Source organism: Dendroctonus ponderosae, unplaced genomic scaffold (genome assembly GCF_020466585.1).
Source record: "Dendroctonus ponderosae isolate FM_Combo_2020 unplaced genomic scaffold, Dpon_F_20191213v2 Dpon_F_20191213_3, whole genome shotgun sequence".
Lineage (NCBI taxonomy): Eukaryota > Metazoa > Arthropoda > Insecta > Coleoptera > Curculionidae > Dendroctonus > Dendroctonus ponderosae.
Window position 1 is genome coordinate 8637785 of NW_026018508.1, and position 27517 is coordinate 8665301.

The 27517-nt window shown below is 32.8% G+C and overlaps 1 protein-coding gene across 1 annotated transcript in view; it reads right to left on the reverse strand.

Annotated features, from left to right (window-relative positions):
* Nucleotides 1–27013, reverse strand: part of LOC109533299 — a gene marked incomplete in the record, with an annotated part of 33158 nt that extends 6145 nt beyond the window's left edge. The window contains 1 exon segment of the mRNA XM_048664822.1: nucleotides 26805–27013. Within this exon segment, the coding sequence (XP_048520779.1) occupies nucleotides 26805–26834 (30 nt within the window).
* Between the last annotated feature and the right edge of the window lie 504 nt (nucleotides 27014–27517).

The following is a 27517-nucleotide window of genomic DNA, read 5'->3' on the forward strand; positions in this document are numbered from 1 at the left end:
CGAGATCTGGTTTGGTCCTACGGGACTGTTTTTGTACCAGTGTCCAGTTTGTTTCCAGTGTGGATTGTTTCTCCTCGTTTTTCTTTCAATTTAAAAAACAGCCTTACAGGACAAATGCTGACTTTGGATTGTTTTTGACTAACAATTTGGGATCGGCACATTTTTTTTCGCCTCCTTGTGTGGTTTTTGCAAATACAAGATTGTACTCAATTCTGCCAGTTTTTCCCCGTTAATGTGCAATTCTTCTTTAAAAAAGCCCATTTGTTCATAGGAAAGAGAAAAAAATACCTTTTTCTGCAGTCCTTCGGGGGTTTCTTCATTACAACTAGTAATCAGCCTTTTCAATTCATTAAAAGGTAGGAAACTCGCAGATTGCTTACGTTTATTTTCACAACCTTGTAATTCTCTTCGTTTTGCATTTCTTGCATCTCGCGCTGATTTAAATTCGATTTGCTCAAACGGATTTATTTTTATTCCATACTCCTTAAAACATTTCTCCATCAATAGACTAGCTGTGACGTTTCAGATGGTTTTAACAGTGTGTTCTTTGTATTCCTCTCCATTTTGTTTACGCATGTTGTAAGCACAGCTTTTTAAAATAGATGCAAGTTCCGAGATTGGAGTATCTCGATCCATGTTATAATGTTTTTCCGCACAAAAAGATATAAATTGTTTCCAAAAGTACTTCTTACTTTTTGCGGTGTTTGTCGGTTCGCTGCTAACCACCAATTTATCAATGTATTCGTCGGGAATATCTCCAAAACGATTCATTTTTATTAATTTTTAAGAATATATTTCACATCAATCACATTAAATAAATCAGTCAACAGTGATATTTATTATGATTCCATGACGACGTGAAATTATTTTTGAATTTTTTGAAAGTTTTTTTGAAAATTATCGAATTACCGTTTATTAATACCCTTTTTGCCCTATGGCGTTGCTATGGGTGAGTGAAATAATCGCTGTAAGTTTTTTTGAAAATTATCGAATTACCGTTTATTAATACCTTTTTTGCCTTATGGCGTTGCTATGGATGAGTGAACTAATCGCTGTAAGTTTTTTTGAAAATTATCGAATTACCGTTTATTAATACCTTTTTTGCCCTATGGCGTTGCTATGGATGAGTGAAATAATCAACACAACACTGGTCTACCAGATCCCAACCTTAGTACAACTTGAATACTATGTTGAATGCAACCATGTACTCCCATTCAGTTACTGCTTTGGGAACTTCATTGAAGAAAATATCATTTTGAAACTTAGAATCCATCTAAGCTGATAACAGAGATAAGTTTCCAGTTTAAACAAAATAATTTAATTAGTTTCTTGTAAATATGCGTTTGACTTCCATCCTTGTCTGTTATTAAATAACAGACGACGCAGTCAGTATTTTTGAAATGTTAATGAATGAAATAAACGTCGATCTCAGCTGAAAATTAAAATTCTGTCGGCTTGTTTCTGCTTTAATGTTTGCAAATTGATCAGCTTTTGGTACGAGTTATTTTGCGTACTCCATACCCATTTCCGAAGAATGACGCCACTCAATAAGAGTAGCTTTTTATTTCCAAACAAACAGAAATGGCATAATTAATGTGATATTGAAATTTTAAGTACCTTACCTTTTTACACGAATTTCGCTATTATAAGATGCAAGGTCTCCCGTAAGCACGTAATCAAAAGAATACTGCGATATTCTTTGGATGAAAAGAACACGATCTGACCACTTTTACTCAGACAACATATCTGGCTCCTCTGCTATTGATGATCAAAGTTCTTCGAGAAAATTACGTTTTCTTGAAAAATCGGACGAATGGTACGATGGCTTTTAATGAATCGAGACCAACTCGCTGTGAATTTGTTCCTGTATAAGACCCATGTTCTATTGAAGTAACCGAGTTCATCCGCTTTGGACAAGTGAGGAATTCTTGAGTGTCTTGGTACAAAAACTATCAGAAGTGCTTATTTGATAGCCGGAATCATCTGGATGTTTTTGAGTGGATGCATGACAATGTCCTCTTTGTAACATCTTGTAACATTAATAGTTTTTGCAGAAAAAAATATTTCTGTTCTCTTGGGAACTCACAATTTTAGACACTCACTATTGTTTATCATTAACAAGATTTAAATAAAGTTTTGCGGATATTGGGAAAACCCTCAGATGGGTTTCAGCGAAACGATTTGAGGATTTTTTAATACGCCCGGGACATGTTTTGCACAAAACTTTCTTCTTCTTTATTCTTGCAGATTTCTGATGACGCAATTCGGACGAAAACCCCTCCAAAAGACGACCGGCCTAAGAGTTGACCATTCGATCAGTTAGAAATTATAAAACGCTTGACAATTAATTTATTAAATATAAGAACATTACCTACCGCTTACTGCCACGTTTGCAGTTAATGTCTGAAATAGCTATGAATGCTACAAGATTAAGAACGGAAAAAAATAAGTTGATTGCACCAACCATATTAAAGGTTCTTGGTTTTGTACCAACACACTCAAGAATTATTCATTTACCCAAAGCCGCTGAGCTCGGTGGCTTGCATAGAAACAAATTCACAGCAAGTTTTTTTTTTGAAAACCCATTGTACCATTCTTCCCATATTTCAAAAAACAGATTTTTTTGGAAGAACTTTGACGATCAATAGCAGAGAAACCGGACATTTTTTTAATAAACCTTAGGTTGTAATTTGAGTCTCAGTGCCTTTTTGATCATGTGCTTACAGGATACTCTGTACGTTAAAAACTATCGTTGCTGAAAATGCAATTACAATTTCTAAATGAAAAATAGATTATTAAATTATAAACCATGTGAGATTGTGTCCATAAACTGACATTCTGGTATTTGATTGAACTAATCATTTTGTTACAACCCTGTATCCATATATTGATTCTTCTTATAAGTCTACAGATTTACATTAGAAATCGGATTAGCATCATCTTTTAATTTCACCAAGGCCGACAGGCTGATATCATCACTTGGCGAATTGTTACATAGGAGATTGGCCTTATCGTTCAGAAATTATAGTATAAATGCAAATGATTTCGTAACCTTCGTTTATTTGAGGAACGTTTGTTTTGCTTTTAAAGGAATAAATCGGAGACATCCATTTTTTCTATTAATGAGACGTAAAAGTATATGTTCTGAGACTTTTATTTTGGAAGCAGTTTTATTTCAGACCTGTTTGTGGTCGTAATTAAAAATTTAAATAATGTGCTTCTAAGGTAAAGACATAGTTGAATATTCCCGGCCATAAATTGTCATCTTTTTTACATCTACAGTTCATAGAGAAATATTTCGAGAAGAGCTCAATAGCAATGTTTTGTTTGCTTTAGATATTTTTGATTCTAATGATTTCTTACTTTTATATTCATTATATTTTTGACCTGCCATAGTACATTGATTGCGTCAGTTCAAGTTGCTTGCAATCCTACGAAATCACGAATGAAATATCTGCCTTCGATCCCATAAGAAACTGTTGAAAGTCAAAGGCTCTTTTTCCTTCTCACATATACCAGGACAAGTTTGAAAAAATATTTAAAAAGCACAAATGAAAACCGTTTAAACCACCAGAAATAATTAAATATAACTTTAGATCAGCCAACGACAAAAGAGACCATATAGCAGTACCTGCGGTCTCCTGAATTGCATGTTCCTTCTACAGCTGCTGTTGAAGCTAAAAGTCATATAAGAAGATGCAAGTCGCTTCAAGACAAAAGTTGGATCCACGGGTTTGCATTAAAAGTGACCCAATCAGGGGCAATTTTCTCAGTCTTGCGAAAGTTTCAATTTCGTACTTGCTCCAGATTAGCAGTTATTAAATACTTATAGAGAATCGAGTTTTGGCTGGATCCGCTAATTTTTAGAGCGTATTTTAACACCACGACAAATCAGAATATAGTGCGATCAAAATGAATATTTCGCTGTTCTCAGACTCAGGTGTCTACTTTATTTTGCAAAACTCTCACGTTCGTATTTATCCCAGTAAAGTACTCACGCATTTTAGCAGTCAGAAAAAAATTGTTTTTGGATAAAACCATTTATTTTTAAATCTGCGTAAAAGCAGCATCTAATGCGATTTTAAAGAAAATTTCTCAATACTCAGATTCAAGCGTCTGCTATTTCTTATGAGATCTCAATTTTCAGAATTAAGTATGAGCCAGATCTTGCGAAACCTGCAAGCTCGCACTTGTCCCAAATTAGTAGTTGCAATTGTTTGAGAAAAGCGCGTTTAGGACAAAAAATGTTAATTTTAAGCCTCCAATTTGAACAACATCCAAATAAAAATCAGAGAAAAAACGGTTTATTTTTAGACCCGCGTTTAAGCAGCAGAAAAAATCAGCTTCTAACGCGCATTTAATGGGACTTTCTGAAATAATGAATTGAAATAAAATACATGAAATAAAGTATTGAGGCTACATGCTATTTTAAAACGTACGTTGATAATATTTACGCCAAAAAATAATAGGCAAAATTTGCTAGAATATTATTTGTTATTCAAAAGATGACAGAAAGGAGAGTGTTAACGTCCGCACTGTACAGAGAAAAATTAAATTTCAGACTCAAAGCAATATAAACTACCAAGTGTGACATTGTAAACAATCTCGATACATTTTCTTTCAGTGAACTTCAACAAGGAAGTTTCAATGTCACGTCCATTTACTAATCTACCCACACTTCGCCACAAATATATTTAAATTTTCGATATACTAAATTACAAAATTAGTTTACTATTATCTATGAAAATAAAGCAGTCCAAACCCAACATGGCATAATCTATATGTTTTAGTGCCAAATAGCTGTCTATTGTGGGCGACATTATTTGTTCGTGTCGATGAGTAGGCAGATTTCAAAATTCCAATAACCAACTATGGACAAGAGTGGATTGGTTTCGAGGAAGCATTGCGTAACAATTTGCGATTTGTAATAAAATACTCGCTTGTTAATATGTTCGAAGAGTTTTTGCTAATTGACAATTATCTCCAATGAAGACCAAATGAAGAATATTTTATTTCAATAAAATTGATTAAACGTGCATTAACTGATGAACTTTTGTGTACGTGATTTTTAAGTAGTAACTGTTGCTCTTTAATTTGCTCCCTTCTTCTGATCGCTACGTCCGATTTCGAAAAGAACAATACACATTATAACATAGCTAAAGTAATGCATATAATGTATGTCTGTCCTCAAACGTAATTAAACTGGATTTTGCTTTATTGACTAATTTGCTTCGTAATAAGTGTTCGTATTCTTCAGAGCAATTTTGGTTTACTTTTCACGTTATTGTCAATGGAGGAAAAAGAATTAATATCGCAACATGCCGTAATATTCAGTAGCAGTTTCAAGCTGCATTCCTACAGAAACAACCCATATTTAAATACCGATGCAAATCTCTGTGCAAACCAACTTGCATATCTTAAAGTAGAAATGGACGGTCTCACATATTTTTGCGGTCGAAGAATAATCAAAATGTTTAATGGAGAAAAAAGTAACTTTTCATGGCTTACTATATTATCAGTCTCAGTTGATTGGGCTGCTAACCACAAGGGCATCATAAAAAATGCTACTATGAGGTCATATAAAGTAATATATAAATATGTCCTGAAATTATGAAAAACGTTTAATGGACAGCAATCTGAAAAAATTTAAATCAAATAGCATAAACAAGACGTTACTAAAGTTAAGAGCGCGAGGCCAACATAAATCTAAGCAATAAAACGAAAACACAAGTTTTCCATAAGTCATAATTTTCTTTAATGACAAATATTTTGCTACTAGAGTGTAAAATTTGATATTCTAGATTACTGGCTCAGTACCAATAGCTAAATCCCCCTAAACAATAGTAGTATTTTATTATTAGTTTTTAGATATTCAAACATATAACAAATGATACTTAAAATAGTTAGACAACCAAGTAATTTCAAATGATCAGGTATCTTGTTAGTATTTTTAATTTCATTTCAGATTGTTTCCTTGTACTGCTCATAAATATGAAGCTTTGGTGTCGTAAATTGACGCATATACAGAGTGTTTCATCCGGAGCCACCGTGGTCGATATATTGCAAACTCTAATTAGGAGAAATTTGAACATTGGACATTATACCGAAGTAAAGGGGCGCAAGCCATCTAAAATATTTTCAAGACGACCACACTTCTGGTGGCATCAAGTTGCTTATTTTAAATCGTGTAAAGTTAATGTAAATTGACCAAATATTAATCCAAATATTATAACATTTTTAAATTCTACTCGTAATTAAAATAAGCATGTTGATACCTACTTCCGGTGTAACCTATAACCGGTATAACGGGAAGTGTGGCCTTCTTGAAAATATTTTATATTGCTTGCCCTCCATGTCTGCAGTATACTGTGGAATTTTCAAATTTCTCTAATAAGTCTAGGGGAATCAGTTCTGGTAACTTTTCCGCCCATTTTATTGCATGCTTTCTACCAAAATATAATTGACGGGATACCGGGATACGGGAAGTCAAATGATTCCTCTTGCTGCAAAAGGCTTTTCGTCAATCATTGCCACCTTTTTGTCTATAATAATAAATAATAAATAGGTTTCAAGTTCGAAGAAAATCACGTTTCCAAGAAAATAGAGATATATTTACATAATAAAGAAAAATTAGAAACATTTATTTGGGGCCCATAAATTAGTTTTCGAGAATTCACGTCCAAATGGTAACTTTGCTAGGAAATTAAGGATGACTCTCTAAATTCTACTCACATTCACCCTCTAATAGTGTGACCAGTTTAAACAGAAACATTGCATTTTAGGTAAATTTTCCATATCCGAAAGTTAATAATTTCCGAGGTGCAAGGTGTCAAAATGTAAAAAATAGTTTTTTTAATATACATTTTTATAAATTTTTCATTAAGGGTTTTTTAGATTGTGGAATTCAAGTTTTTTCGTACTTGGCTTGTCCTAGTTCCCAGAGGGGCCATTTAAAAGATAATAAATGTGTTGGGTCTTTAAATATGGCATCCAACTAACTGAAATTGAACTGGAACAAATGCTAGAAGAAATATTTTAACTTCTGCTATTACAATGAATTAATTAAAAGTGCTCCAACATATTTTCGAATGAACAAAAAAAATAAAGTATAGTTTGTGTTTATGCGCACAAAAATATTAAAAGCTGTAGAAAACTTACTTCCAACTATTTTCAGTACGACAATAATTTATTAAAACTGTTAAAAAAGTATTGAATCAGAGGAGTTCCGGTTGAAAAATTCAATAATTCTTTTGGGATAAATTATTTTCTAAAACTTCTCGCTGCCTCAAAACAAACCTCATTTACCTTCATTGGCTCAGTAACTTTTCTGTTTACAGTTACCATGCTTCTTAAAATTTGGGCACTTATTCTCTGACATAGGTACTTATGAATACTTTGGCGGGCAGAGCAATTTTCAGACTCACACTGAAAATGTATTTCGACTCTCTCTTTTATAAAGTGTATCTCAAATCAGTTTCTGAATTGAACAGCAGTGAACTATTTTGAACCCTTCATGGAATATGAACTAATCGTCTAATAAATTAGTTGAATAGATAATTTGATGCTCTTTAATACTCTTGGTTTAGTTGAGCTTTTACAAGCATTTGAAGCTTTAAAGTGCTGGTACTGGGCTCCGCATGGCTGACTATGTGACCGAAATGTTTCTTCTTGATTTAATTTAGCGAATTCTTAAATTTTTTTATTGTTCAAATTTGGAAGACGCGTATATATGTTCGTTTTGAACTTGAAGCTATGTGCAACGTATTTTTAATTAAAAATATCCGCTTGTTGAAACTGATCTCCAAGTTGCTGTTTTTCTTGCCGCTCTACTTACCTTAACTTATTTACCAACATTAGCAAACTAATTTCAGAAATGTATTCTATTTATGTATGTATAGGTAGGTACTCACTATGCAATAGATGTGGGTATACTACTTTAAGGGTATTTAATAATTATTTTAAAAGTACTCTCCAAATGATTTCAAGGAGGAATTAAATTACCATTCATAGTCGGCACTGGATCATAATGACCTTCAATTTCACGATACTTTGGCGTCACTGCATATTGGCATTACGGTCACGTAAATAGAAATTGAAATTAGACCCCTTTTGGGGCCACTATAGAAATAATAATAAACAATGATAAATCTGCTAATTTTGTGCGAGTTAACGGCGATTTCCCTTCCTTTTATGACCCTCATTTAATCATCGTTATTATGGTTCGTGTTGCGATTTGGTTTAAAACACTTCCTTGAGATTTCTATTGCTGAAATAACAGACTTAATTTTCAACGGCAACATATTTCGGCAGCTTATTACTTGGGGAAAATCTTATTTAGAAAAATAATACGTTCTGATAGAAACATAATATTTTCAAGAAATTTAGAGAGCAGGTTGCAAGGTTGCAAATTAGGGTTAATGAATTAAGTAGGGGCGAAGACCAGCCAAAATTGTTTGGGGTAGACTTTGAAACTGTTGTTCGCGAGTTTTTCATTTGGAAAACTAGACTCAAAAACTCAGAGATAGCAAACTTCATAAATTTTCAAATTACGCATTTAAAATTTTAAAGAACACTGCTTTGTAAAATTTTTATATTTTGGAACATAAGCTGAGCGTAACGTTTTAAAATGGCATATCATGTAAACTGAAGTGAAGAATTATTAGGACATTGCTGTTAGAATTCAACCGCCTTGCAATAGCAACACATTTCAACTAAGCAAGGACTGAAAATAATTATACACTGTGAAAGGATATTGAGATTTAGTTTCATGAAGAACTGAATGAATTTTTCAAGCAGGTACTAACACATTATTTTGTATGCTGTGGATGCAAAAATAGTTACTCGAAAAGTTAAGTGGGACATTTCCTAAATACTTCGTCGTAACTTTGAAAAAAACAGTTGTCGAAAATCTATTCCGTTGTAGGGCGCAACATTGGGGAATTCTTATACCGGTTAGTTGCTGCTTTGAACAAATAATATTTTTTAAGCACGTTTATTGATTTCCAAGAAGTTACTATAAGATGGGTTTCAAACTGATCATTTGTAAGAACTGGTTAGAATCCCTGCGGAATTCCATTCTACCGATCTAATTCGAATTGCGATATGCCTTCACAATTAAACATAAATTGTTTTTTTTTGGGACAAGATCAGGCCAATGCTTGGAAATTAAATCTTTTTGCAGGCGCGAATAAAAAGTTAGGTGGCAGACTTCCTGCATGTGCATAGGAATAAACGTTCTAGCGAAAAACACGGTTGGTAAAATAACCTTAACCAATCCAAGCCGAAAAGGGGAAAAGGCGTTTATAGATGACAAATACATATGAAAGACGTAGATCAGAAAAAGCCTACGTTTTCGTGCCAAGAGGTAGTGGACAGCGATGGTCGAAATGACGGAACATATCAGCCTGCTGTCGACAAACTTCCTATTATCTATCGACCAGGAAAAATAATAACTGCTATGAAATAATATGTCGCCATTGTGTGGAAAGGAAAAAGTTTGACATACTTCCCAGGACCAGCAGTTGTGAATAAATAGGTTTCTCTCGACTATGGGACAAAAATTTGTTAATTACCTATAACTACTTACAGAAAAATAAATGTCCATGAAATAGACAAATGACTGCTTATTCCTAAGCCACTACCTCATTGACTCCTAATCAAGTAGTTTAAAACTACCAATGTTGGATCTGAACCGTGAACTTTCATAGCTAGTAAACAAGACCAAACGATTAACAATATAATACCAAGAAACTAGAAAGTGAATAAAAGAAATCTACTAAACCCTTTTGCCCAGATCACAGAGATGGTTATTTGGTACCCAACTAGAAAGTACCTAGCGTATAACTAAAGCAATTTAGAATACAAAGATGCTCAAAGAAATTTTTGCTGCTGCATTTTGCCATCATGACCGGTTCTATCAATAATCGTGAAGAAAATAAAATTGGAGATTTGTGATTTCAGACTGTAAAACAGCAAATATCGATAAGAATCAAGAGCCAAAAATGGTTAATGTATTCTATGATGTAACAGCATTTGCAAAGAAAATTACTTACTAAATTTGGACTAACTTTCCTGGATAAATTCTGATTACTGAAAGCAATTTGATTTCTGTTTAATGCCATATTTACTGCAATTAGTTTTCGGTCAATGCATGCTTTTGCAAAAAATGAGTGCTTCATACAAAGTTTCTACAGTGTGGCAAATGGGACAGCGCAAAATTGATGAAAGTTCCACTTGTTCTTAGTTAGTTAAGAAAAAAACCTTTTTTGTATGTAATGCAATATCACAAGCATTAAAATACACCTTATATCTCGAAAAAAGTTTTTTAATTTTTCCCTCATCTCATTAATTTTACAGAGTGGCCTTAAAAATCTTATTATTTGGTCTTGTCTCATGAGTAGGCTTGAGAAAAAAATCGATATTTAGAGTTGCATGACTGAACTAAATATCTGAAAGTGAAACTTCACTTCAGATGAAAATCTGCTAGAACAACTTTGACTTGATCATTTTTTATGTAACCCTGTATCTAGAAATTTTTTCCTTAAATTCTCTGTGTTGGCAAGTTTTACCTTCAGGATCAACTCTAGATCGTGAAAATCGGAAGAAAAGCTGAAAAGTTACCGCTGCAAGACCAAAAAGTCGATTTTTTGAGACCTCCTGTAAAGGGAAGAAATTTCTTCCATTCCAACCATCACGAGATTTGGTTTATCTTTAAAAAAAACTTTTTTTTTCCAAAAAAATTTTCTCTAACTAGGAGCATGTCAAAGTTTTGCCATTTTTAGTTTATTTGCCGCATTGTAGAAAAAATATTTGAAATGCTTTATTCAAACTCTGGCTAACAAAAACCAAGTGGAGCTAGATATCGCTTCAAACAGAAACTAAGAAAAAATAGCTGTAAGTGAACAGAATTGATCCATTTTCAAAGTTATTAATTTAAAAAACTGCTTGAAAAATAAGTTCGGTTTTCTATAAAAATATTTACAACTGAACGTACAATTTTAACTATTTAATTAAGCGTTATTTGTTAGTAGTTCAGTGATCAATTGGCAGACTCTAACAGTAGGAAGACTTAAGTTAGTTAGATTCGACTACCGCTTGATACAAAATCAAGGTGCATTTTCGATAGCAAATACAAAACTAGCTCCACAAATATTTGTAACGGTTATATCGTTGCTAATAATTTACAATATTTCAATAATAATCCGTAAAAAATCGATAAGGCGAGCCTGTCGGCCATAAAATGTGCGGTGCAGCAAGTTTAAAAAACAAACGGTTATCATGTTTTCAAATAACACAATTTAGTATTATTTTGTTCCGAAAATTTTATGGCAAACTTAAAAGTAACTGACTATATACTTTGTACAGGTAAAAGCCGTTTTATCGACAATGGTAAACCCAAGAACAAAAACGAGCATTATTGGGCAACAGACAACCCACACATCGGCAATGAAGTCGAAAACGAAGGACACTTTTGTATAAACGTGTGGTGAAGAAATCCTGAATAACATAAGCGATTTGCAATTTCTGCGTGAACAACTGCCACTTCTGCTTGAAAATATTCCACTAGAGCGAGAACAGATGGTTCAAACAAGACGAAGATCCATCCCAAACATAAAATTTCAAATATCCGAACGCTCAAATTGCAGATAAGCAAATCGGAAATAATAGGTAGATCAATTGAACAAATTTTTTCAGCGATATTTTGAAACACATATTTGATGAAACGCACTCGCGTATATATAAATACAAGTCAACTATAGAAATCAAGAGCAAATTATCTGAAAACTGGCAGGTTCTTTGTTGGAGGAACTGGAAGGAGATCACTTCAAAAACTTTTTTTAAAAAGTGTTTTCAAAATGCTTTCAGTATTAAAAAATGTGTAACTCACACTGCAAATTCATTTTAAGTTACTTTTCACCATTAGATTTTGGTCGCTAAACAGTAATTAACGAATAAACAGAGATCTTTGCTTTAGAAAATATATTCACATTTTGATCGACTACCTAACTGGCAATAAATATTAATACATGCTTGGTGAAGAAACTCGGGATGGCGCTCTTTACGCCATTATAATTTTAGCGCGTGTGGCGATACTCCAGTTTCCCACTGTATAAAATTGCATAAAATTAACTCTCTTTATTGCTCAAAAAACGGGCAAGCATCATGTACTATAAAACACTGCAATCTTGTTGATGTGGGTTACTAAACGTTCTTAGTCTAACATATTAAAGCGCGCTTTATGGACAAAACCGTACACTTATTTGTTCAAATATGTGCTGCAAGCTCTTCCCACATGATCGTTATTACTAGGCAGTTGTTTTTAACAGTTTTCCATATATGTTAGTAGAAATATTTTAAAGCCCCTAAAGAACAAATCCTTGCTCCTGTAAACTTTTTAAAAAATCCGGACGATGCAAAACAAACATTAATAGTAAGTTTTGGCTAATTACAGTTGCTTCGGGGCCTGTTTAGATGTACTAATGATAGGTAGAAAATTGAGGATTGGGCGCCAGCTTGCAGAAAGCTAATAGAAATGAATTATAATCTACAAATCCTTTAGTTTTATGCGAGTTTAGTTTTTCGATAAACGATTGAAGTTGATCGCATGTTTTATTTCTCTTTATTTCTTCTATTTACTTCAAATAATTAAACCTTGGACTAAGTTTGCGCAATACTAAATTATGTTTTTCTTTCTTTCCAGGTAGCACAATGCAGCTCTCGGTAAGTTTGACATTCTTTTGCCCCTGGTTGCCATGTAGATGTAGAGCTTTGAGTCCCATTAAATTGACCTGTATTTTATCATATTGCTGCATGCCATATTTGTTCGACAAGGTACGACGAAAGAAGTTCTGAATTCTAGATTAAGTTTTGAAATTTTTCGAGTTCACTCTCTGTAACATTAAATTAAACTCAAATATTATACATTATCGAATGAGGTTGCTTACAGAAGACTCCTTTGATATGTAAAACTATTAACTTTCTGTTGTGAACTGCACTTTTTATTTTCTTGGCAGATAATTTGCGTCTTTTGCAGGTTTTCCTTCTTTAAATTACGTCCTAAATTGAACTGTTCATGAATTCTCAATTAGAGTTTTCAGATCAAAAACCATTTTCACCCAAGTTTCAAAAATTAGCTTTTCCTGGTTTTTTCGGACGAAAATAAGATACAATAAGATTTTAAGCAGACTATCAGCCACTAAATGAGATTTTTGGAAAAAAATTAAGGTTTTAGCGAATTTTTGGCGGTCAACATTTCTTTTTGTAAAAGTAGATCCAGGGTTGTAGATTTCCTTTGATGGCATTTACGCGGTTCGCAGGTAAATGAATGTAAAGAGTCTATTTCCTTCCAAACGGTTGCAAAGACAAATTTTCTTATAAACAGTGAATGTGTGGAGAATTCACTTTGGAAATAATCTCATGATTTATTTTGGAAATGAGTTAATCGAGGCGAAAATTATAACGAAAATCGGAAAATCGTCTTTTCGATCTACGAAAGTTTTTCAACCGATTGCAATTTTCCGAGATGCAGTTTATATATAAAATCCTAAGTTTTTTAACAAATATAAAAATTTTCAAGTCGGCCCGCTATCCACAGTTTTGCAGAAACTTTTTACATACAAAAAAATCCGTTTTCCCAAAAAAATCACGACCTTAAATGGACAAAGAAAACATTGACCTTTTGATCTTCAAACTATTATGTGTTTCAAGCTTCTCAACCGATTTTAATTTAGCAAAATACTTTTTTTAGAATTTTCAATGATCCAAATGGGTCCGTATTAAGAGAGTTACTTATTTATTCATACTGAAGGATCTGATGCACCATATAATTATAATAACAGCATGATATTCATAATATGCGTGTCATTCGCATTAGTGTTTGCCATCATGCAAAGTATTTATTTTCTTAAATTGGCTATGGAATTAGAAAATTATTATTAGTCGACATAAACCCAGCACAATGGGGAGTCATGACCCTCATGACCCGCTGTCCGCGGATCCGCCCTTGTCTTTGTGAGAAACCATTTTGCTTGTCAAAATTAAATAACTTGAAATAAAAATCAACTTTTTAAAACAATTTGAATTAACAGAAAATTATAAAGTGAAATATGTTTATATATTAAAGTTAAGTCTAAAGTCTTTCCGCTGGGGCTGGGCAGGGGCATTTATAGCGGGTTGTTACCTGCATGGCTTTTTAATGGGGTGTCAATTTCCTTAATTTTTCCAGTCTGAAAAACTCGGACATCAAATTATAAACTGTTCGAGATCATTTTCTTGTTAAGTATTGTTTATTATTATAAATATAATAAATATATTGGGGCGTATTTTAAAGTTAGACTTGCAAGACTGTTCCCCAACGAAAACCCAGACTATGCAGAACTTGGTCTTCCTCTTACTTTGCTCATTACGATAATTTATTTTATCTAATTTCTAATAATTGATTCAAGTTTAATTTCGATATTTTTGAAACAAGACGATAGCAAATTTCAAATAGAACTGAATCAGTGAAATGTGTAAATTGTTCTTCAATATGGTTAATTGATTGTCAGTATTGCTATTTGCAACTAAAATTCGTGGGCAGAATAACTTTTGGTATTCACGGTAATGAATTATTCTTAACATAGCATCAAGACGGCGCCTTACAAAGGTGTAAAATTTAGAACACTTTGTCCCAGTTCTCAATAGATTCCGATTCAATTTGGTTGGAACTTGTCTTCTGTCGACTTCCGTGTAACCCAATAATTGTTTTAGCATTATTTAAAAACAGCTGTAAGTATTAACAATACCCACACTTGCTTTCTGCCTATTCAAAAGTCAGTGCACGCTACACACAAACTCGCCGTGTCACCTAAATTACTGAAATCATGAAAGAGTTCTAGGTACATTGTCAAGAACTGCTTTCTTGTTTATGTCAGCTTCAAGTTTAGGATTTATTTATAAATTAAGAAAGATATTTTTCGTCTTGTTTTTTAGTTTGAAAACACATACCACTGATTTCAAAGTCTTCGATGATAATGTACTATGTTATGTAATTCTCAAACCTTCGAAAAATGCATTGTTTTTAGACTATAAATTAAATTTTTCACCATAAAAACATATTTTACCCTTATTTCTACAATATTGAAACGTGGGGTCACTCCTGACGTTATTGTAAGGGAGTATTCAAGGACAGAAAAAAAGAATTAATTAAACATAATGAAAAAATATTAATTTTGATGTTATTACACACAATTTATTCCGACTACAAATGATCGGGAATAAATTATTGGTTCTTGTACCACAGCCACTTTCATTAGGCCTTCCTTATTAGTATGAACATGTAAAAAGTACAGTAATCCATTTAAAAACTGAATCCGCAATTTATTCATATTATAAGCATTTTTCCAATTTTCCGGAATCCAAACTAGGTTTGGTTGGCTTGAGTCTCGCATTTGCGGTAAATTCTTGTGGAAATTACTCTTAAGAAGGTCTTTAGACTGTGACATGAGACTTATCAGGCGGTAGTCGTCACAGTTTCAGCAGCCAACCTTTCGGCTACGGTAATGAACGTAGATCTCAGCCAGCTAAGTGGTATTCCGCCACTGGTATATATGGTATTGAATCGTGATGTCGTTTTCTACCATAATCTTCAGAGTGTCAACATATATATCATCTGGACCAGTTGTTTTTCCGATTTTTTGTAGTTTGATAGCATAAGTAACTTTATTTTTTGTAATTTCAGGTCCGATTTCTTTGAATAGCGTTTCACCATGCTCTTTCCATCTCTTAAGTTCTATTCCAGCTTCGATTTCTCCCTTGGCATCTTTCAAAACTGCTGCTGGTTGCTTTCGACCTTTTCCCACGAGTTCCTGGCATTCTGCACTTTTTTCGAATTGTTCTGTTGAGTTCTCTGTATGTTTACTATCTAACCACCTACAAAATGATAGAGCTCCAAATTGGTTAAAAAGGTGTACTTGTGTCCCTCTCAGAAATAAGCCATTTTCAGTAAATCAATAAATAGTAATTTTCTCTAAATTGAGATACGTTTACAAGGAGAGTTTTGAAAATAAACATCGTTACAGAATTAAAGGTTTTATTTCATTAGAGAAACATATTAAAACAACTGCTGAAAATGTCGCCCATCGTCTATGCCTCGTATTCTTACTCCTAATTTAGATCCGAAGGAAAAATTCTATCCGCCTTAAATCGGTTGACCTAGAAGCCCATTATACAATCCCAAAAAGCGTCCAATTGTGACACCCCAATGTGGTGAATCTTCATCTCGAAGTAGACTGTTGGAATTCTTCTGTTTCGCAAGAACTCACTTCTAATTCGCTCCAAAATGTTAGAATATCTTACAATTGAGTCTAAGTGGCAAGCAAAAAATTTGATTTTTTTGATAAAAAATTATTTCAAAATCAAATTTCAAGCTCATTCAGCTCCGACATTTTTGAAATCTTGGAAAACTGCCATATGACCTAGAGACACGAATTTGTTTATAAAATATCGTCCAATAAATTTGTGGTACAGCATTTGCCGATTCCCTGTACAACACGCTAATCTTCCTCACAATAGCAGTCTTCCAAGACTTAACAAAAAATAAAAGCCACTGATGAGGTAATAAAATCCAATCAAGTTTCTACCGAGATGATAAAGCAGGCATTTATCGCAGATATGCATCAGTGACGCCACAATATGCGCAACCATTGAATGAATTAAATCATCTGTTTGCAGTTCAATTTTTTGATCTCAAAATTTCTCGCTTGGCACCGATGACTGAATCTGGACTCATTTTTATTTTCTAAATACTTTCCGGTTACACCTGCTTACTTATGTATTCCGAAACAGTATCTTATTTTATTGTTTGTTGTCGTCGACTAAATAGCCCCATTTAAATAGATCTTACATACCAAGTGCTTCGCCGATTACCTCGCTAATAGCAATTTGTTTCTAATTTAAATATTTAATTTATCATTATCTCAAACATGTAGTAATTGTTAAGCGATCTATGTTGAAAATGATATTTTATTTAAATATCTTTATGGTGTAAGAAGTACTGATTGTATCGTATTTGTGTACTGTTGGTCCGTCATTGTTCTTAATTTTATCGTGCGCAGAAAAGTAGATTGGTTTCGGTGAAGGATCTTAAAATTAACTGGGACAGTTTAATTGATTCTGTAGTGCCGATTTAAATCACCATTATCATTGTCCTTAATTGCACCTACTGAATAAACTGTAAACATTGTTATGCAGAGCGGGCTGCTCTTAACAGATTAAATATTTAGGAAATCTAAGGTTTGAACTGTTGGGTCAAACACCATTCAAGTGACAACTAAATTATACTAAAATTGTTCCGCTAACTAATTCATAAAATCACTTCGTTCAATATACTTCTCTGTATTTCACCTACTGTCCAATTTAGTACGCAGGATGTTATTAATTACAAATAGCAAAAGTTTTAATTATTCAAGGGTGTGGAGGACATTTTGTGGGAAGCAATATCAGATGCATGTATCATTCTAATACCTACTGAACTTGAATCTGTCGTGGGTAGAATTCATAAACTAATTATAGAGGTTATTTTGAAAACCTACCAGCAAGGTGAACAATTGAACAATAAAATCATTATTGAAAGTGAATAGCACTCAAATAATAAGCGACTTCGTCTGGAGCTAAAGTATGGAGTAGATCACAGATCCTTTGTTTTCCGGCACGGTTCAATTTTGTTAAATTTCGCTTAAATGAATGTCTAAATAGTGTAAAACCAATTGTAAAAAACATCTCAATATCATTCCAAGTCGAAAGTTTTAAAAGTAGAATAATCAGTATAACATCGCGATTTACGATAGCTAACAGTTAATCTTCTGGTTAAACTTGTAGCTTGACTTGTTTACCTTTTCATCTGTGCAGCACACATAAATTCTTCTTATGTCATTTGAGACTAATGGCCAAGTTATTTAATATTCAATAATCGTACGCTAGACAAACTTTCTCCAATCGGGACTGCTAAATTATCATAAAGTTTACAGGAAGTAGCCAAAATGGAAAATAATTGAGCAATGTTTTCACTTGAACTTTTTTAGTATTTATTTGCACATTAGCACCTTATTTGTTTGGCAGAATTACACCATACAGCCCATGTTTCTCAGGTTGACGAACAGGGTATGTTTTCTGATTTTTTTTTTCATAGAAACCTACATCTGCAATAGTGTTCCAGTAGGTATTTGACTTCTTATGATTGTAAGATGATTAGTCCGTGCCACGAAAGACTGAATTTTCTTTCTCAAAGTAAAAGTCGGATTAATTGAACTGTTCTTGCGAAATTCTCTGTGCCCTTGCCGACACCACGAAACAAATGTATTTTGTTATTTGTAAGATCCGATAATGGTTACAAACTATTTGCGGTCTGCAAATGTTATAAGGATGGCTATAAAAACGACTTATAATATTGAATTTTACAGTAAGATGAAGTTTTCATCAAGAAAATATGATTTACGAGCAATATTCTAGAAAGAGTTTTTAAAGTAGATTCTGACTCTATAAGAAGGACATTTTTCGTTGCAGGTAACAGATTTTCATCCTTGCCATAAGAGAACCGTTGCTACAAAACTGTTCTTTTTTCCTTTATCTTCCAATATGAACCGTGATTTAAAAAAGTCGTGTACTGAAGAGTTGCCGGCTAGCAATATTGTGCAATGTTGGGCACATATTGATTCTAGTAGAAGATGCATTTGGTCCGAAACTACCAAATACAAAACGAACAATTAAAAATGCTATTGAGCTTGGTTAAATAATTTCTCATTAAATAGCAAATCTGATATGATTGAAGTGACTTTCATTTAAACATGCCAACTGCGTTTCTCTGACATGTTTTTGCTTTCATAAAAAGTACCAATGTATTCTTGAGGCCGATAGCTCTCATAACAACCATCCGAAGATGTAATTTTTAAAGTAAGTTTTTTAATGATTTGCTGCTTTAATTTTTGAAGAAATTCAACCGTTCAGTCAATTTCTTCTTTTACTTTCATCCAAATTGAAATTTATCATTTCGTATAATTCAGTGTATTATGTTCCTCTATCCAACCAACGATCAGTCCGATTATACTCCCCGAATGTACATTGTGTGCAATATAAAACGGGTAATTATGAAAAGATCGAAAATCAAAAGCGATATGCAGTTTTCAACCACAAACCAATTAGCAAGCAATTGAAAAAAACTAATAAAATAGTGCATTAAAACTTTGTATGTTGCAAATTTTAATTTCTCCTTTTCTTGAAAAATTATTGTAACTGGAATGGAGTTATTATAATTTTTTGTGTTTGGTATTGGAGTCAAATCTACAACATTTTCATATATCAACATTGAGTCCGCGTGGAAGCCACTTAAGCTTTATTTTTAACTTTACCAGTTTTACCTTTAGGCGTTTTGTTTTGTTGTTTTCGTATTAAACTAAAATCGAATCTCAATTTATAAATATGGCGAATTTTTTAAATGTTAACTAATTATCTTGCATTGTACCCCTTTGAGAAATTTACTGTGTATAATAATTTTTTATATTTTAAAATAACAGTTATTATAACTTCACAACTTTAACAAAAAAGGAAATATAAGAAACGATGTAAAAGAAAATAAATCAATGACAAATTTTCAACAAGTGGCTGTTAACCCAAAGTTGATGTTCACAACTGTATAGACATAAATTCAAAATCTTATCAAATTATAAGTAACTATTAACTTGTCCATTGACATTCCAATATGCAAACAACCTAAAAAATAAATATATTAATCTTATAAAGCTGATGATGAAAATTTATCCTTAAAAGAAAAGGTTTATATTGACTTTTATCGAAACTTAAAATCGCAATACAAAAATGTTGTCTGTCTTGCTGCAGCTTCAATGTTAACTCCAAAAATAATATAATTGAAATTTGGAAAGATCCATTCATTTAAAGAAACGAGTAACAAATTTTCGTATTAAAAGTTTAAAAGCCCCTGTTGATGGTCCATTGTTTCCCTTCTCAACCAACCATATCATTTACGGTTTTCGATATATTCATAGTTGTTTCCATGCCGAATTGTTAATACTATTTGACACTTTTTCGTCACACTGAAAGTCTGAGTTTATATGAAAAACCGATGAACTTAAGTCAATAAGCCGGGCTCTCGCGTTGTTTATAATTATCGCACATAATTCTCGAAAGCCTCTATTGAAAAGCCTCAATCCAGATATTAACTGCTTTTGCTAATTAATTTTCTAAGCTCGCCAATCTTTTCAAATTTTACTATTTAACTTTCATCCCGTTAGAGGATAACAACTTTGTAGACCCAATGGAAAGGGCCGGAAGAACCAATGCTTTGCGCAAATTGTCAAAATTAAATATTAAAATAGATATTTTATTTTGACCATTATTGGTAAAAAAAAATTGTGGAAAGCCCCATCAAAATGGTTCTGATGACATACCAGATCCATTCAAATGTTTCCCAGTTAAAAGCTTCTAACTTATACTATATCTGATAAAGCATAATTAGGTGGTTAACTGAATTGGGTTTAAAACCCATTGAAACACTTGTCGAGACGGGCCATTAGATAAATTAAGATGAATGTGTTTTTTAAATTTCGAGGACACTAAGTCTTATTATTTTGACTTACAATTTTGAGGACACTTTTTATTTAGTCTCTACAAAACCTAGTTGACGATTTGTATTCACAGCTTGAAATTGTGTACAGTAAAATATAATTCCTTTAGTGAAATATAGTTTATTTCGCTTATGGAATTATTAATGCAATATTTTTTATTCTTTTCAATCTCAATTGGAGCAGAAAAAAATGCCAGTACTTTGCAAATATAGAACTTGAAATTTGTATAATTAATTTTCCGGCTCGGAAATGTTTTTTGTTGTTTTAAAAAGAATACGCTTGAAACCTTTGTGAAGTGGAACCATCCACTAAAAATATTATCAAATAATGTTATTAAGTTGGACATTATAACATCAACGTAAATTCCGTTTTAATTGTTTCAAACCTAGGTTGACACATCTACGAAAGTTACCTTTTCTGGAATATGCAAGGAAAATTACTAAATTAATTCAACACTTTATGCAAATTTCATAGACTTCCTTTAAAACAGCTATTTTATAACTCAAATGATAAGAAACCGATTTAGTTTCTCACATCTTTTGCGGTACATTTACAAAAAGAACAGCTGACAGTTTTAGTTTCTGGCATATTTCTATCCTTCAGCAATAACTCTATGAGCAGCTTTATATTGAATGATGAGTTAAACTCATAAATTTGTTGGATATTGTTTGAGGAAGTAAGGTTTTTTAGAAAGAGGGTTACAATTCAACTAGGTCTGTGTTGGAAGTTGTGTTTAACACTATAATTTTCTCTTGCAATTAAATACAGTTTCGTAACAATAAGTTATAAATTGAAGTTATATACGAATGAACTAATATAATTAATATTGTAGTCATCTAATGGATGATAAGTGGAAAACAAAATCTGATGCTGAAATATACTGTATGTATCAAAACGGTGCGTCAAAAACAAAATGTATTAAACGGTAGGCTTAAATCGTCTCCACCTATAAATAAAGCCGACGAAAATTTTTATTCGAGATAAACCTTAAAATTTGCGGCCAGCTTGCTTGAGAATGTTGGGCGCAATTCCGTCCGCTCGTTAAACTATAAAAGTTCTTACTCATTCACTTTCACTGACATACTATGCGAACCGGCGAAATGGTTTTGTTATGATTACTTCTGAGCAACGTTGCCATTGACACTGAATAGAATAGTTTATTGTTAAAAAAACTTGATAACGTGATTAGAGTGTCAAATATGTTCATTATAAATTTTCGAAAAATTGAGGTCAATCTACACTACGCAGAGTATGGTATTGGATAAATATATGTTCTTGCATTTCCACAACTAGAAGTGAGCCCTGTGCAGAAAGGTCTTTGAGACGACATCCTGTTGGATAAAAAAACGCACAACACACTTTTGTTTGGACCTTTATTGGGATAATTGAAAATAAAAAGTATTTTTAGTTGGAGCCAGGATGGTGCCTAAGTTATGGGGCTATACGATTTATTTAAATAATAATATTCTTAGATCTAGATCTACTCTAGGAATTATGTAAATGTCGGTAGAGCAAGATACAAGCAAATATAGTTTGTTTCGGTAAAAGAAACTAGTATATTTTTATGGACTGTAATAAACATCTAAATGTGGTAAAATTCATTAATGGAAGTTGATGTTCGTTTCTTTGTCGTAAAATGAAATAAATAATCGTCCAAATTAAAAGACGTTCCTATTCGGCAGACTCGAGGTCTGCATATATTGGTTGAATTTACATGATCCATACCAATAAGCAGAACATTTCATAACCGAAATATACGATTCTTTTATTGAGATTTTTAACAATGGCACGAATAAATTACACCATGGTTCAGTTCATTTACCTAGCCGAAGATCTGCAATAGTAACGTTTCTTCCATCAAAATCTACTACCTTGGCAAAATGATCATGATAGATTCACTAACTGTGTATTACGTAGTTTCTTACTACTTAACATAAAAGTTTATGACAAGCTTCCGGAAATGAGAGAACGCTTTGCATTCAAGTTAAACTAATAAGTAGCTATTATACACACATCGGATGCTTTTGAGCCTAAATAATTAGTACCACCGTAAAGGTCACTGAATACAAGCAACTCTTATTATTCACATTACTTGCATGAAATAAATATATTTTAGCAAATTCTATAAATGCACATGTTTCGCGCGTGTCTTGACACACCACTTACTCCACGTTAATTGGGTGTTTGCCCCTGTCCCTGTTTGATTGTGTAATATATTAGCAGTATTTCATTGATACATTAAAACAGCATTTTCTTCTGTTACGCAATCACTAATGTCACTTGAACTTGTTAGAAATAGACCGTAGTGGTTTTGTTTTAATAGCTATGGGACAGTTAGTGTTCTGTCTAGTTTTTATAAGAATTACTGTGTTCTAATTGAATAGTGCCCGCGTGCGTTAAGAAAATATAAAATAAGAATGAATTCCAATCAATTTACCGGTTATTAGCTTTTGCGTAAGACCCTGCTCTTATAATGCATAAATTTCGTTTTCAGCAATTAGTCGCCACTGACGGAAAGAAAGCAGGTTGTAAGATAGTAGCAGACAGAAATATTTAGCAGTCATTAGAACAGATAACAAATATAATCAACATTTCAAAATATTGGTTAATTGTCTTGTCTATCGTAGAATATATCCGGGGTTTTAAGTCGAATGATATAAATAGTGAAAGTGAGAAATGCGGATAAAGTTGACAACAAAGTGATAAAATAAAAGATGTGTGGCACACCGCATGGCACCGCACGAGTTGAGAGAAATTACTTCACCACTTCATATTCTCAGGATAATATGGTCAAGAAGCGTTTTATTATATAACATTTTGTGGCTGCAGTTGATAGTGTGGCCGACGCAGATAGAAGGGGGCTATTAAAAGTTATTAACAAAAAATTGCATTTTATTGAATAGTTCATTAAAAGTAACGTAATTTTTTTTGCATTTATGCCAGTACCTGTTCGTTTAATCAATATGCTAAAATATTTTTTTAATTTTGACAACCCTTCTTCTTCTTCTTGTTTTAAGACAGTGTCTTGTTTTTTCAACGCTGTAGCCTAAGCTGTGACTCCGATGTTCAGCTTTTGAACCATCGTGTGGTGGTCTTCGTGGAGGTCTACGGTTGGTTGGCTTCTCCTCTTCTGCAATTTTGTGTAGTCGATTCTCTGGACGTGATCCCTCGATGCTCGCCTTTTTATTGTCTTACACATTGTAAATTCGCGTTCCTGCGTCCTGGTGCTTACCTTATTATTACCTGCTTTTGGTCTTCTTTGCCTTCGTGGTAATAATTTTCACGTTCCAGTCGTATTGTCTCGTCTATGTGTTGTCTATTGTCTATTGTCTGTTGTTATTGATTTGGTTTGTAACTATTGATTAATTGCTTTTTTGCGGTTGCGTTGCATACTTCATATCCTTCTTTGACCTCCTTATATATCATGCTCCATGTCTATTGAATATTTCTCCCTGAACCCTCTTTTGATGAATTGAATCCTGAATTTCTATGTTCACAATTTCGTATTTGGCATATGTGATAGTTTTACTTCTTAGCTGAAGGTATGCCTTTCTTTTCTCTCCTGCTAGCATTTTGATTCGGTAAACGATGGCTTCGAGTTGGTCATTCCATTTTTATTTATTTTGCGTTTATCTATCGCTTCTTCTGCAGCTGCTGTTATGTTGTTACTAAGTTTCAGCAACGCAGTCTCAACAACATCGTCATTCTGGATTTTATTTTCAACAAGTTTCTCCCTTAATCTTTGTTGTTAGGTATAAGTATTTTGTGGCAGCGGCTTTGATAGCCTCTATATTAAGTTTTCCGATTATTTCGTGTTAATTTTTCGGTTTTATTTGTGCACATAGCTGATACCAACMTGTGGSTTTGTTGAATGTTAAATTATYATTATTATTATTTAATTATTATTTGTTCAACTTAAAACCCTTACATCTTATAYTTCCGAGGGGTGAATATTACAGTTTGTAATCAAGTTATCATACGATTGATTTTTGWCCTCCRGTGTTTTSAAAAGTACATTTATGTTGTTGTTTATGAGTATGAAAYRTATTGTTGATTCTCATCTCGTCATGTGCACAAAATTGGATTAGTTGTTTTCCGCTATTTTGGCAATTAATAAAATATTGCCGAGCAATTGCCGTTCAAATATGATTATTTCAAGTATCTGAAAGCTAAGCTRCTTAACAGTTSAAGCTGTTTCGATTGTGCAACTATAATAGAAAATCGCAAAACCTTGTTCTTCCCGGTCGAAAGAATTACCCACCATCTCTTTAAATAATTTGGAATACTAATAATAATACAATGTAATGTAATGGTGTAGGGTTTATTGGAAATTTTTCTTTTTCTATATTAGCATATTGTCTGTGTTTATTGTTATATAAAATTCAGTAAGCCTCCGTGTGGATTGAGAGAACTGAAATGACTTGCTAAATTGCTCGAAAACATAYTTTYTATCTGGTAGATGATCCAATGGAAAAACCGAAAACMAGTGCATGCTAGTAAATGCACCGATGAGAAATTCTWCTATGAATCAAGCAAATATGCTCTTATGAAAGTTCAGGCTAATGTTTATTRGGAATCAAGCATTGCAWAATTTAACAGGGGCATAAATGCAAAGTGGTAAATTTAAATAMTTTCATAAGTATCACATGGCACTGCATGAGACTCATTTRTTTGATTTTTTAGCTCAAAACAAGGCTGATTACTAGCAYTAGCATAAGAGTATGATGTATGAAATGTTGGATTTGTTTGATATCGTGTGGCAGACTTATTAGGTACCAAATATTTTTTTAATTTTCGGTTTCGGCAACAACTGTTGATATCGAAGTAAGGCAATTTTAGGTCAGTTATTTCGTGTTTCACCRAAAAYTTTACAATGCAGAAAAKACCTGATGTAACCCAAACTCTGCCATTTGAAAGATGCATTATAAAGTACCRCTTAAAACTAAATTCAAGTTTATATTAASTGAAATGTTATTATATTAAAACTGCTGAAAGTTTTCTGCGTTTCCACGAAGAAGAAATGTAGTATTTCATGTAGAAGAAAAATAAATTTAATGGTAACATTAAATAGTACCAACGAGTAACYAGCGATTTTTCGGGACATTTTCAATTTGACTTTCATCACAGTGATKGCGACCTAAACATCCTATTTTATTTTCCAGATTAATCTCAAAGCAGCAAAACTGACACTGAAAATATAGTTTAAAGAGATCTTGAGTTTTGAACCATGATGTCATACATACTTTAAAGCAGCATAATAACACCGTTTTCAATGAATGCCTTCGGAATTAATGTTTATGCAATTACAATTAGTCTATTGGATTGTCGACCTTCATTGTAAAGTTAATGTTTTTAGTTCTAAACATATCTATTGAACTGGATAAAATATTAATTTTGTTCCAATACCTTATGTGGATTATATACAATAATTTAAACTTTTTTTCTGGAAAATGTTCTATTTCTGAAAAAATCTACTGAAAATGTGCTATCAGAACAACGAAAATAATGTAAAAGCCATTTAACAAGCCTTAACAAAAATAAAAAAGTAAAATTTTCTATTTCGGAAAACTGAAAATCGAACCGAAAATTCAGCATTGAAGCATTTATTTGCCGGCAATCATGTCAATATTAGAAATCTTTGATTCCAACAATTCACTTGTGGATAGTATTGATTTGTATCGAGTGTATTTTTCTTGAGAAAATTCGAAATTAATGACCAAACTGTTGCATGTTACAAGCAGAGGAACGTCCTAAAATAATTAAAGTTGGTTAATAATTCGTAGGTTAATGTTGGTTAATTATTATTTTTTTGTAAATTTGCAAATTTTAACAGGTAAATACTAAGTTTTTGCTGCATATTAAATATAATCAGAAAAATTAAAGTAAAGCAACTTCACATAGTTGGCTCAATAATGGGGATCACACCAATTAATACTTATCTGTTAATACATAGGTGCGCACTATGAATATCTGTATAATTTAGTATAAATGTTTTTTTCTGGTATAAGCAACAATAAAAATTATTTTGAAAATTATTTTATAACAACAAAAGCAAATATATGTGGTTAACCGATAAAAAAAATACGACATATTTCTTCTGCCCTCAATGTGTATATGTTAATTAGGTGCAACAGTGTATCTGTTAATATCTTAATTTTGTTTTTTTTTTAATGTAAATAATCAACTTACCAGTATGAACGAGGACTCTATATTCCACATGGTTTTCCACAAGAAAAGTCGTTCAAGAAAACTTAAGCGAATCGTTTAATTAATCGATGTCCGAAACACGACTACTGATGATTGTGTAGTCCGCGAATATTTTTCACGTTACGGGATCGTTCGACAACCGGCGTTCAGCGTCTGCATCGACCATGGACGGCATGTTAAATATTTTCGAGTCGCAGATTCGTCTTGGTCGTGGTAGGCGATTTTCCCCGCCAAGTCGGAGGTCGAGCTGCCTTATGTGGTCTGGTAAAATGTATATTTAATTGTTGGTTGTTCAATTTCCTATTGTTATGTACGTACAAAGCACATTTATTAAACTGACATTAGAAGCGTTTCAGTGAAATTTGATGGAAATAATTGGAAAATTAAATATATATAGATAGACCAGTTCCACTATAAAACGACCACAGTGATAAGTAGGCTCGAAACACCGCAAATGCCAGAAACCCGGAGTTAAAGTACCGGTAAACAAAAAAAAACCATTGGTGACTTTCATTTCGTGACCAACTTGAATGAAAAACAAGTTAAGTTTAAACCTTAAATTGTTTTTACGCATGAAGACGTGACAATCTGCATATCAGTGTTCTCGAAAAAGTACTTCAGAGTCTTTGACATGGAACTTTTACATAATCCGTGACTCCCAAAGTTTTGTGATTTACGTGCTCCAAAATGAAATA